The sequence below is a fragment of the Gigantopelta aegis genome, chromosome 7, assembly GCF_016097555.1.
Source record: "Gigantopelta aegis isolate Gae_Host chromosome 7, Gae_host_genome, whole genome shotgun sequence".
NCBI classification, from domain to species: domain Eukaryota; kingdom Metazoa; phylum Mollusca; class Gastropoda; order Neomphalida; family Peltospiridae; genus Gigantopelta; species Gigantopelta aegis.
Genome location: NC_054705.1, coordinates 41,546,322 through 41,559,358, shown reverse-complemented (window position 1 = coordinate 41,559,358; position 13,037 = coordinate 41,546,322). Strand labels below are relative to the sequence as shown.

At 38.0% G+C, this 13,037-nt stretch overlaps 1 protein-coding gene across 4 annotated transcripts in view; it reads left to right on the top strand.

Moving 5' to 3' along the window:
• The window catches only part of LOC121377344 (doublecortin domain-containing protein 2-like), a 141,177-nt gene that overhangs the window by 90,055 nt on the left and 38,085 nt on the right, over positions 1-13,037 (top strand). For all 4 annotated transcript variants that reach the window (XM_041505292.1, XM_041505294.1, XM_041505296.1 and 1 more), the window contains exons 4-8: positions 2,811-2,945; positions 4,568-4,729; positions 8,514-8,615; positions 11,996-12,120; positions 12,769-12,893. In XM_041505292.1, coding sequence (XP_041361226.1) covers positions 2,811-2,945; positions 4,568-4,729; positions 8,514-8,615; positions 11,996-12,120; positions 12,769-12,893 — 649 coding nt within the window. The remainder of the gene's footprint in view (positions 1-2,810; positions 2,946-4,567; positions 4,730-8,513; positions 8,616-11,995; positions 12,121-12,768; positions 12,894-13,037) is intronic.

Below are 13,037 nucleotides of genomic sequence, written 5' to 3'. Positions count from 1 at the left end.
TACAGCCTTACAGGTTGCGTTACATTATCATTTGTGGTTAGTGTACCTAAGTACCAAAGACAAATTTATATAAATCTTATAAATTAATATTCAGTTTTTACTATAATGAGGAACGGTGGCGTGGTACTTATTTAAAATCATTATAATGATGCAATAAACATTGTATTTTCATTAATCATAAGTAAAACCTCATTACGGACATCGTGTGAAATATATCGGAATTATACCCATTTCCGTGAGTAACTTTATGTCAATGTCAAACACAACATTTTTTAATTGTACAAAAATAATTTCTTGAAGTGTACCCTTATAACCAACATTTTACCACACAAAGATACAAAATTAACTGACACAAGTATGTTTATACAGCTAATTGGTCTTTTCGTTGTCTTGCTGTGACATGTGATTTTAACATGCATCGTGTGTATCCTGTCAACTCGGGAGTCTGGCAGTTCAAATTTGTCATAGTTGCATTATGTAATCCAGTGGGAAGACATTTTACTATTCAGAGGTGTTATTAGAACTAAATTGGATAGTTTTTTTTTTTTATATGGCAACACTGAATGTCAACACACAGCCTGTTGAATTAGCGGCAACACGCTTCGTAGCCATTACGATGACAACAAACATTATAATAACACGTCATTTTATAAACTCCATGTGCTTTTTTAACAATATAAATAGGCTATCCCACAATTCTCACTTCGGCAAAGGTTAAACAGTCGGGACAATTCGGCCTGTTACATTCTCGGAAACCGAAAGTAGTCGACATTTTCCGAATGAGAAAAAAAGGCAGAGTTACTTCCCTTCTGTTATTTTGACAAAAGAGGATCGATTTTTTTTTATGCTTACAAAAATGTCATTTAAAAGGAGAAACTGTCTCCCGCACAGGTGAAAGGAGATTTGATCAAATACCGGGAGATTCCCGCGGAATCCGGGAGGGTTGACAGGTCTGTATAACATGAAGCACTCAGTGTGTCTGAACTCGGCCAATGTGATGTCATGTGACACAGTCTAAAAACCCTGCAGCCAGTGACAAGAAAGAGGATTACACACACACACACACACACACACACACAGGATAATATGTACTGAGTGTGTCAGACCTGCAGATCAGTGGATGTGATAGAAATAGAAAGAATCTCTCTCCCCACCAGACCGCTACAGAGACCAGAGACCTGGTGTTCAATAAGAAAATGGCTTATATTATACCAGTCCTTTTTGCTTTGACATGAGCAATTTGTGCATGGGCAGAAAAACTGCTTGCCTAATATGCTGAGAGTAGTTGCTCGCCTACATCATTTTAGGAGAGCAGTTTATTGCTCACCATTATCTCATTCCAACCAGTGCATGCACCACAGCTGGTAAAAGGCTGTGGTATGTGTTTCCCTGTCTGTGAGAAAGTGCATATAATATATTATATAAAAGATCCCTTGCTGTATTAGGAAATATGTAGTGGGTTTCTGATAACTACAAGTCAAAATTTACCAAATAGCCAATAACCAATGATTAATAAATCAATGTGCTCTAGTGGTGTTGTTAAACAAAACAAACTTTTATTGCTCACCATGAATTTCCAAACCATAAGCACTAGCTGTTACACTGTTGATAACCCAAACAGCCATTGAGCTTCAATGCAAATCCATGTGCATTCAGGATGGTGCATTTCATTTCAACTTATTTTCGTGCTTATATCCAATGAAGGTTCAAGCACGCTGTACTGGGCTCACACATCAGCTGTCTGGGCTGTCTGTGGTGGGTTAGTTGTTAGTGGTTAGTGAGAGAGAAGAGGGTGTAGTGGTCTTACACCTACCCACTGAGTCGTTAAAACTCACTCTGGGTGGGAGCCGGTACCAGGCTGTGAACTCAGTACCTATCATCAGCCTTACATGTATGTCCGATGGCTCAACGACGACACCACCGAGGCTGGTTTCAGTACGGATTACTTCCAATTGTAGCTATACACCAAGTTTGGTTTGCAAAGTGCTTTGGTGTGCTCCCAACCCATTCTACATACCTTTGTGGAAGTTGGAATTCACCGCCAATACTATTCAGTTGTATTTCTGAGGTGTGTCAACAGTCTTTTAAATTTGAATGTTTGTTTTGTTTAATGACACCACTAGAGCACATGGATCTATTAATCATCAGCTATTGGATTTCAAACATTTGATATTTCTGACATAGTTTTAGAGAGGAAACCTGCTACATTTTTCTTTCCATTAGTAGCAAGATATCTTTTATATGCACCATCCCACAGACAGGATACTACATACCACGACCTTTGATATATCAGTCGTAGACCACTGGCTGGAACAAGAAATAGCCCTGTGTTTTTCTGGTCAACATCACCACGGGCCAGGAGATATTTTTGCCTGCCATCCCGTCAGTCCGGCAATTATTTTGATTTATACATTATGATCACGTTAAGTCTAGCAGGTATTGATTTTGTCCGGCAGAATTTGTAGGTTATATCAGACCGAATGTTCAGCAACAATTTGTGCCCTGACAACATTCCTTTCCTTTCCTCTTTCAGTCTCTCGACCAAATATCGAAATAATGCTGTTAGACACCAAAATAGCCATAGTATAAACTGTGCTGAGGTGTCATTAACCAAACATACCTTTCCGTTCACTCTCACTATCTAGACCAAGTGTCAAAATAACCATATGTTAGACACCAAATAGCCATAGTTTAAAATGTTCTGAAGTTTCATTAAACAAACACTCCTTTCCTTTGTTCTTTCATTTGGTCGTTTATTAATATGTTTGTTGCTTTGTTTATTTGTTCATTGAAACGTGTTATTGTCCCAGATGCTGGTCGAACGGGGAAGACATAAATGAGCCTCATCGGATTCTGCTGACGCCATGGATGCAGCGAGACTGGAACCACGTGCTCAACGCGTGCACCGAATGTCTCGGCAGCGAGTTGAACGCAGCAGTACACAAGTAAGTTACTTTAAGGTCGACGACAGTCACTCTTGGCACCCTTGTTTTGGGTTCCTACACAATAAATATGGCATATCTCGCCGAAATTTCACTAATTCCATAAATAGTACAATTTTTCTATTCTCAGGGGAGCGATGGGGAGCCTAAATGATAGCTCCCCTTTAACATCAAGGTCTGATTGTAAACAGTGGGGTGGTTTACGGCATAACTATAAAACTTGTACTTGGTCTTCACCAGGAAAGGTGAGTGACTGTAAAGTTCTAGGTGAACGATGAATTGACTGCCTTGCAATATAAACTCTTTAAAGGGACGGACCCTAGTTTCAACCCGTGAAAATTAACACTAAGTTTAGTTAAAGGGACAGACCCTAGTTTCAACCCGTGAAAATTAACACTAAGTTTAGTTAATCTACAAACCTATAACACATTTGGATAAAGTTACAATTCAGTGAAACATGAGTCTGTGACTTTGAAATGGTGAATTACCCTCTAAAAATAGATAAAGCTCGACTCCATAACTGTTACTTCTCAGACGCTTGTGCGTTTTTAAAAAGATGAGAAATGCATTTTGTGATATTAAAAACACCAGGATGACCAAAAGCACTTTGAATATACAGAAATGGATAATCTAAGCAATAATCTAAGTCTATATGTCAAAACCACCATATGTTTGACATCCAATAGCCGATGATTAATAATGTGCTCTATAGTGGTGTTATTAAATGCCAACCCCCAATAATAATATCTTTATCATATAAGTTACAGAACAAATCTTACTTTCATGGCAATTTACCCATTTTGGCATTTGAGTTATGGCCCTCGAGAGGTATGGCCCTTGAGTCATTGCCCTCAAGAGTTATGGGCCTCAAGAGTTATGGCCCTTGAGGTTAGGAGATGAAAATCTGATGCTCACCTAACCTAAATTTGAGGCGAATTATCTTCAGCTTGCCTTGTGGCAGTCTGATGACAGAAAACAAGATGCAATATTGTGTTTAGGTCTCACTACACAGATGTCATCGCGAACTTACATTATATAAGCATTTATTTTCCCTCCAAAATTGAGAATATTTCCATCTCAGTTTTTTGCTATATGACCGCATCTGGCTGTACTACCGGTCCGAACAGGTGGTTCATTGACCGATTTACTCCAGCTGTCTCTTGCGCACGATACACCCATGTCCCAAAAGGTCAATGCACAATATTACAAAATATGTGTAACATGGGCAAAATACAGCCAGAAGGTTTACCATTAAACATACATATTGTTTTTAATTCTTCCCAAATTCCTGGAAGTGAATATGTGATCCATAACATGTGTCACAATTAGGATCTATAGTGGACTGTGATGAATGAACTCTCACTTGAAAGTGAACTGTGTAGTGAGACCATAGCAATACTGAACCAATAGTCCATTCAACAGGGAATGCCTTTTTTCATGCTATTGAATTTACTACAACTTATTAATTTCTGAGCCGATTGATTAGTATTTTTGTGTTGTTTCCAAAACACTTATTCTTTTTACCATAACAATTTTTCAAACCAAATTGAAAGTATTTACAAAAAAACACAATTCTTTTTATAGAATAATGTGACGGCCTATACATTCCTTTCCTCTGTTTGTAGACTGTACACGCGCGACGGCTACCCCGTCGAGAAGCTGGAGGAACTGGAACACGGCGGCCGCTACGTCTGCGTCCCCACCTTCAGGGGATTCAAGCGTGTCGACTACAAGGACACTGGCATGAAGAACCTTCTGACGTCACCACGACTTGATGGAAGATTCAGGTGAATACAATAGAGTAGAATAGAATAGAACAGAAAAGATTTTTAACGACACCCCAGCATGAAAAATACTGTTGTAAATGCGAATAGGTGAAGACCGTTATATAGTCCTTCCCACAGGGAATGCCTTTTTATATACGCCTGTCTATGATGGGTCGTACTGTAGTATGGCATCCATACGTCCGTCCGTCTGTTAACTTTTTCTGTCCGCACCATATCTTACATAAAGATGCAAACAGAATCATCAGACCTAACATATAAGAACAACATGGGATGGTTGTGTGTTGTTTACTATTACTAGGTCACTGTGACCTACTTATCACGGTCTACTGCACATAACAGTAAATCCTTGTCCTGAACATATGTTGCATACAGAACCATCAAACTACACATGTAGGAACAACTTGGGATGGCGGTGTGTCGCATACTAAATACTAGGTCACTCTGACCTACTTTTCACGGTCTACTGCACATAACAGTAAACCCTTGTCCTGAACATACCTTGCATACAGAACCATCAAACCTCACATGTAGGAACAACTTGGGATGTTGGTTTGTCACATACAATTACTAGGTCACTGTGATACAAAATAAATCAAATAATTTTTATATATTCTGAACATAATGTGGTTTTCCATCAAACTCCTGACAGGCGTATCATGTACCTCACCAGTACTCTTGTGGGTTTTTTTTCATACTATGGAATTTACTACAAGTTATTTATTTCTAAGCCAATTGTTTTCTAAATTACACACAAAAATAGGTTTTTTTTATTTGCAAAACACTTTTACTTTTCTTCTTAGATCAAACTAAACTGAAGGATGGGACGGACTGTAGTTTCTTCATCTCGCTCTTGTCATACATACTTACCTCCCTTGGCGTGTATTTATTTCCTTTGGAACATAAGTGACACCTTTGATGACATATTAATTAATTTCCATGATTCATAATTATCTCCCTCGATACATAATTATCTCCCTTGCTACATAATTATCCCCCTTGATATTTAATTGCCTACCTTGAAATGTAATTATCTCCCATGATACATAATTATCTGTTGATCGATACATACTTATCAGCTGTAAGAAGAAATTTGTTGGGCTTTTTTTTTCTTTTTCACCCACACAGAACAAAAAGATTAGACTGCTAGACGTGATAGACAAATCAGGGATGGGAATTCTCCTCGGATCAGTTGTTTTCCTCTCATGGAAGATTGCGTTTCCTCGCATTTTAATCGTCCTTTCTTCCAAATTATGTCAGATGGCATAGATTTTAACCTAGGATTAGAAGAATTTCCGGGACCCCTCTAGATTGCCTGTTTTTCACAGTTCACCAATTCCCACCCCTGACAAATGGAAGAGAAAGTAGGAGTTAAGATCATTATAGATTAGTAGTTCTTGGGCAAGTTATTTGTAGATGTGTTTTCTGTGCGTAATTAAATAAAACATTTCTTTCTTTCTTTTCAAAACTGTTGGCTATAGCTAGCATCAATTTAATCAATCAAGTGGACATGATTATATGTAGGTTCTGGTGAAAGCGATGCCTTGCGATATGAGTCCTTTGTATGAGAGTTACAGCCACGGGAAAGAAGCTGACTGGGACAAGACAAGATTACAATTTCATCAGTTGCTATGCAAACAGTTATTCTTATGTGAGGCACTCGTATCGTATCGGGTGGTGCCATCTCGAGTCCCATTACTAGTAACTGATTTTATTAAGGCAAAGATCACTTGTGCTTAAATTATGGCCTAGATGAAGGTCAAGGTCATTGTTCCAGGATTGTTTGTATGTGACTGTGTATGTCATTTATTATGTTTGTTCCACATCCTATAACATCTAACATTTGTGTTTGTGCTGAGGTGTTCATTCATTCATCTGTGTGTCCCATCCGTCCGTCTGTCCATCTGTCCATTCATCTGTATTTATCTGTCAGTCCATCCATTCATCAATCCATCCATCCATCAATCCATTCATCCATCCATCTGTCCGTCCGTCCGTCCATCCGTCCGCCCGTCCATCCAAAAACCATCCACTCATCCATCCATCCATCAATTCATCCATCCATCCATCCATCCATCCATCCATCCACCTGAATCATCCATCCATGCATCCATCCACCCATCAATCCATCCATCCAAAAACTACCCACCCACCCACCCATCCATCCATCATCCATCCATCCATCCATCCATCCATCCAAAAACCACCCATCCATCCATCTATCCATCCATCCATCCACCCGATTCATCCATCCATCATCCATCCATGTACATAAATACACCCACTCACCCAATCGTAGCACCCTCCCTCCCTCCCTCCTACCATCTATTTTAGTAGACGCCTGGCTACAAATATTTTAAAGCTATCTTAGCACTACGATATCGTAAAATCATTGTAGGCTATGACATCACTACAACATACATGTATGCTGGTTTTATGATATCGTGGTTGTAAGATAGCTGCGAAAACATGGTCTCATTTTTACAATTTGGGACATTAATTTAACAGTCAATCACCAGACAGTCATGTTACCCCCATGCAGTAGGCTTACTATCGAGTAGGCATAAACATTTTTACAATTTGGGACATTAATTTAACAGTCAATCACCAGACAGTCATGTTACCGCCATGCAGTAGGCTTACTATCTAGTAGGCATAAACATTTTTACAATTTGGGACATTAATTTAACAGTCAATCACCAGACAGTCATGTTACCCCCATGCAGTAGGCTTACTATCGAGTAGGCATAAACATTTTTACAATTTGGGACATTAATTTAACAGTCAATCACCAGACAGTCATGTTACCCCCATGCAGTAGGCTTACTATCGAGTAGGCATAAACATTTTTACAATTTGGGACATTAATTTAACAGTCAATCACCAGACAGTCATGTTACCCCCCATGCAGTAGGCTTACTATCTAGTAGGCATAAACATTTTTACAATTTGGGACATTAATTTAACAGTCAATCACCAGACAGTCATGTTACCCCCATGCAGTAGGCTTACTATCGAGTAGGCATAAACATTTTTACAATTTGGGACATTAATTTAACAGTCAATCACCAGACAGTCATGTTACCCCCATGCAGTAGGCTTACTATCGAGTAGGCATAAACATTTTTACAATTTGGGACATTAATTTAACAGTCAATCACCAGACAGTCATGTTACCCCCATGCAGTAGGCTTACTATCGAGTAGGCATAAACATTTTTACAATTTGGGACATTAATTTAACAGTCAATCACCAGACAGTCATGTTACCGCCATGCAGTAGGCTTACTATCTAGTAGGCATAAACATTTTTACAATTTGGGACATTAATTTAACAGTCAATCACCAGACAGTCATGTTACCACCATGCAGTAGGCTTACTATCTAGTAGGCATAAACATTTTTACAATTTGGGACATTAATTTAACAGTCAATCACCAGACAGTCATGTTACCCCCATGCAGTAGGCTTACTATCTAATAGACATAAACATTTTTTTTTTTTTTTAAACTACATTGAAACTCCTCTAAACCAGACACCCTTGGGACCAAGTAAAATGTCTGGTTTTCAGAGGTATCCAGTTTAGAGAGGTTAAGTTCTGTATTGATTTTTAAAAAAAGACTGAAAAATTTCCGTTTTGGGGGAATTCCGGTTTATAGAGGGTCCAGTTTTGAGAGGTTACACTGTATTAATTTTAAAAAATTTTTTTAAATTGGCACCCCAACAATCACCCAATGTAATAATTTGTGGAACATCCCTTACAGAAATGCCGTGCTTTGTTTTTGCAGGTCTTTACCTCCGTTGAGTCGGGACTCGAAAACTAGCACTAACCAATCTTCACCCGTCCACTCGCAGCCTGCCTCGGAAAATGGCTACCCGTACACTAAAAGGTACCAGTGACAGAACCTTAATTGAAACACACAAAACACAGAAAAGAGAACACTTTAAAGATATTTTCACTTATTGCTTCATGAAATTTCTATGATATGAAATATATTGGTGTTGTGGATGTTTGTTTTGTTTGTGTGTTTTTTTTTCTTTGTTATTTCCCATTCCAACACCTGTGTAATAAAGGTCAGAATATGTGATATCTTATCTGTTTCAAAACAAAAATAAGTAGGTACATGTACTTCAAAAACAAGGGTCACCAGCTTTAGAGTATTAGCTAAAATACTAATAATGTCGACAAACGGTGAAATATATCATCAGATCTTCTTTGTTTTGTATTATTCACATTTCTTACCATTTTTTTAGAGCACCAAAATGATCAGAAATACAAACAAGAGATACATACATACATACATACATACATACATGTAATTACGTACATGTTAGATTGGTCTTCCTAAAGATAGTGCAAATAAAAGATCCCTTGCTGCCTGTAGTAAAAGAGTAGCCTATATGGTGACAGCAGGTTTCCTCTTAAAAACAGTGTCAGAATGACCATATGTTTGATGTCCAATAGCTGATGATAAGATAAAAAATCAATATGCTCTAGTGGCGTTGTTAAATAAAACAAACTTTACTTTACTCCTAAAGATACTTTTCAGATATTTGGAATTATGTATATAATAAGACTTTGTTTATGAAGACACAGTCTAAAACCTAGGTCATGTTTAACTTGGGACTTAGTGAAATCGGACCCATATATACTTCATTTCTATTGTTTTGCCGTTGCCCACTGATTAAAAAAGGTTATTCACTTCTCTGACACTCTTGATCTCACGATTGTCTGTTAGTTTGACACATATTAAATAGTGTGCTGGTAGGATCATGAATATAGAGGGTTCATCACGAGAAGTTTTAATATGTAAAATATCAACCGAGTCTATGTTAATTGGTATTTGTTGAGGCTCTGCCGAGACAAGTACCGATTAACTAGATGAGGTTGATATGTTACATATTAAAAAACACGAGTAGTGAATTATATTTATCTTATAACACTTCTAAAATACAATTTGTGTTCGATATTTAATAAATCACATTACTAAAGTCGCCTCTATCGGCAATATGACGTCATTACGATTAGCACAAATTAGTTTGAAGTCACACATTTTAAATAAATGTTATGAAAACGCTAGACACAGGTATACATGCAGGTTTTGTTGGCTTGTAAACAAATGATCCATTGACAGCAACACATTATTACAGATCGAGAGACCTTGCAAATTTACATATACTTTTAAATTTGCATACCATTATTAACCAGGTTAATACACTACATTGTCACATGGGTTTGTGACATGGATACGATGGGTACGTTATAGGATAAACATGTTTATTAATTTCATCAAACGCAGCACTCTGTAGCTTGTTGTTCATCAACGTCCAGAACTAACTTTAATTGTTTCCACTGCATGTGATCAGTCTGTTGTTTCATGTTGGAGTGCTCTGTTCATCATTCACTATTTGTTTCCATTGTTCCTTGTGTTTGTCCCTGGCTACTTCACATTTTATGGGAAACTTTTTTTCACTTCCCTGCCCTGTGAATATCACAACACACTGAAAAATTATTTTTTTCATGGAGGGGGGAGTGGGTTAGATAATCAGTGTTTCTGCCAGAAAGAAATTTTTGGGTATGGCGCCATGGACTTGAATATTTACAATGTTTGACAGTGGGTAGGGGGCGTGGGGAGGGGGGGGGGGGGCCTCCCCCACAAAGAAAATAGGTTACATTTAGGGTTAGGGTTAAGAAAATCATACAGTAATGATAAAAATCATTAATTTTGTCATAAGGTTAACTTTAAAAAATAAAATCTGTAAATTTGTTTAGAGTATGGTGCCATACCTGTTTTACCCTCTGGCAGAAACTCTGATAATCATGATATTGTGAATATTGTTTCATGATAATGGACAGTAGTTTTCTGTGCCCGTGCTTATAAAACGTTTGTTGGAAGTCCAGACTCAATCTCTCATGATGTCACACGCATGCAATTTGTATGGCGTTGACATGACATTACTTACTCAGACTCTATTAGAGTCTCGAGTCTAGACTCAAAAAACATTTTATAAGGACCAGGCCTTGTTACTGGAAATGATCGTTTCCATGGAATCAGGAGGATTGCCTTTCTCACCCGGCTTGAACTTTAAGATTTACTACATACGGAAATTTTTTAATGTTTCTGCCGTAGCCAAAATGCTCAAAGACGGCACATTTGAAATGTAAAAAAAGAAGATTGTAGTTCTGAAAAATGGCAAGAAATGACAAGAAAGAAAACGTAAATAACTGTAAACATTGAAAGTGCGGCAGGATTTAGCTCAGTTGGTTGAGTGCTCGCTTGAGGTGCTTGTGTCGCAGGATCGAACCACCTCGGTGGATCCATTCAACTGATTGGGCTTTTTGTCTTTCCAACCAGTGCACTACAACTGGTCAAAGGCCGTGGTATGTGCTTTTTTGTCTGTGGGAAAGTGCATATAAAAGATCCCTTGCTGCATTAAGAAATATGTAGAGGGTTTCCTCTGAAATACCAAATGTTTGACATCCAATAGCTGACGATTAATTAATCAATGTGCTCTAGCGATGTCATTAAACAAAACAAACAAACATTGAAAGTAGTGGTGTTAGATACGTTTTGTGAAACAATTGACAGACATTAATTTGACTTTTCACTGTAGTACATTGTATCCAATTCGAAAAGCAGACATCTCGTAGCCGGATGTCCAACTGGTCATTTATTCTGTCTAATTTTCGTACCCGCCTCAGAGGAAATAATCCTGAAATAATATGTAGTCTATTGTAAACCAGTAACAATCATGGATGGAAAATCTCCTCGTATCAGCTGTTTTCTTCTCATGGAACATCCTTTCCTCCAAAATGTGTCAGATGGCACAGATTTTAACCTAGGATTTCAAGAATTTCCGGGACCCCTCTAGATTTTATCTTTTTTTACAGTTCACCAGTTTCCACCCCTGAACAATAGACTACATATTAGTTAAAAAAGTTTGTTTTGTTCAACGACACCACTAGAGCACATTGATTTAATAATCATCAGCTACTGGATGTTAAACATTTGGTAATTTGGATATATAGTCTTAGAGAGGAAAACCGCTACATTTTTCTGTTAGTAGCCAGGGATCCTTATTGTGCACCATCCCACAGACAGGACAGCACATACCACGGCCTTTGATGCACTGGTGGTGCACTGGTATGGAACGAGAAATAGTAACTATGGAGTCAGCAACATTAAAATGGCATGTTTCGAAATAATAAAAGTATTAGAGCACTTTTCAATGCACCTTTACGTTTATTTTATTTGAAATCTGGTTTCAGATACCGTCGCAACCATCATCATCAGCCTAAGAGAGAAGAAGACAGCGTTTTCCCCGCCAAGCCGATCGCTCACAAACGCAGCTCGGAACGAAACAAACGCACGCAGGAGGTCAACTACGATAAAGGTTAGTACTGTACGTGAAGTAAAAGTTTGTTTAACGACACCACTGGAGCACATTGATTTATTAATCATCGGCTGTTGGATGTCAAACATTTGGTAATACCGACATATAGTCTCAGAGAGGAAATCCGCTACATTTTTTTATTAGTACCAAGGGATCTTTTATATGCATTATCCCACAGACAGGACCAAAGTTGTTTGATGTCTGGCATGGATTTTTAGCATTGCTTTTCTAGACACTCAGTCATTGTAGTCAATTTGCATTCTTAAAACTTTTAAATTGTTAAAATCACTGACCCTATAAGTGTACCTGTCATTTCTGTTTCGTATAAAATTGAGCCCATTGAGCTATTTCTTGTTCCAGCCAGTGCACCACGACTGGTATATCAAAGCCTATGGTATGTGCAATCCTGTCTCTGGGATGGTGCATATAAAAGATCCTTTGCTACTAATGGAAAAATGTGGCCGATTTTGTCTCTAAGGCTATATACAATGTTTGACATCAAGTAGCCGATTATTAATAAATCAATGTGCTCTAGTGGTGTTGTTAACAAAAACAAACTTTCTTTTCACTTTGATATGTACCAAGATATTTTATAACCATATGGGTAATAAATTTGTAGTATTTGCTGATAATGTGATTTCGTTTCAGATGAAGGCGGTGTTTTCAAGTCGAAAAGCCGAAATAATGAAACGAAGGGAGCGGAGGAAGTGAAGGAATCGCGCGACACTAAAGTTGACCTCCCAATAGACCAGGTGACTGCCGAAGAGGTTAAGGTCAGTACAAAGGTCAAGGACATGACCTCACAATAAGTGTGTTGATTAAGTTTGATTTTTTTCTTGTTTGCTGTTTGGTTTGGTTTCTCAAGTCTTAACATTCTGTTTAACATGGTTGGAGTCAAATTGTCTTATTGGGGCTGC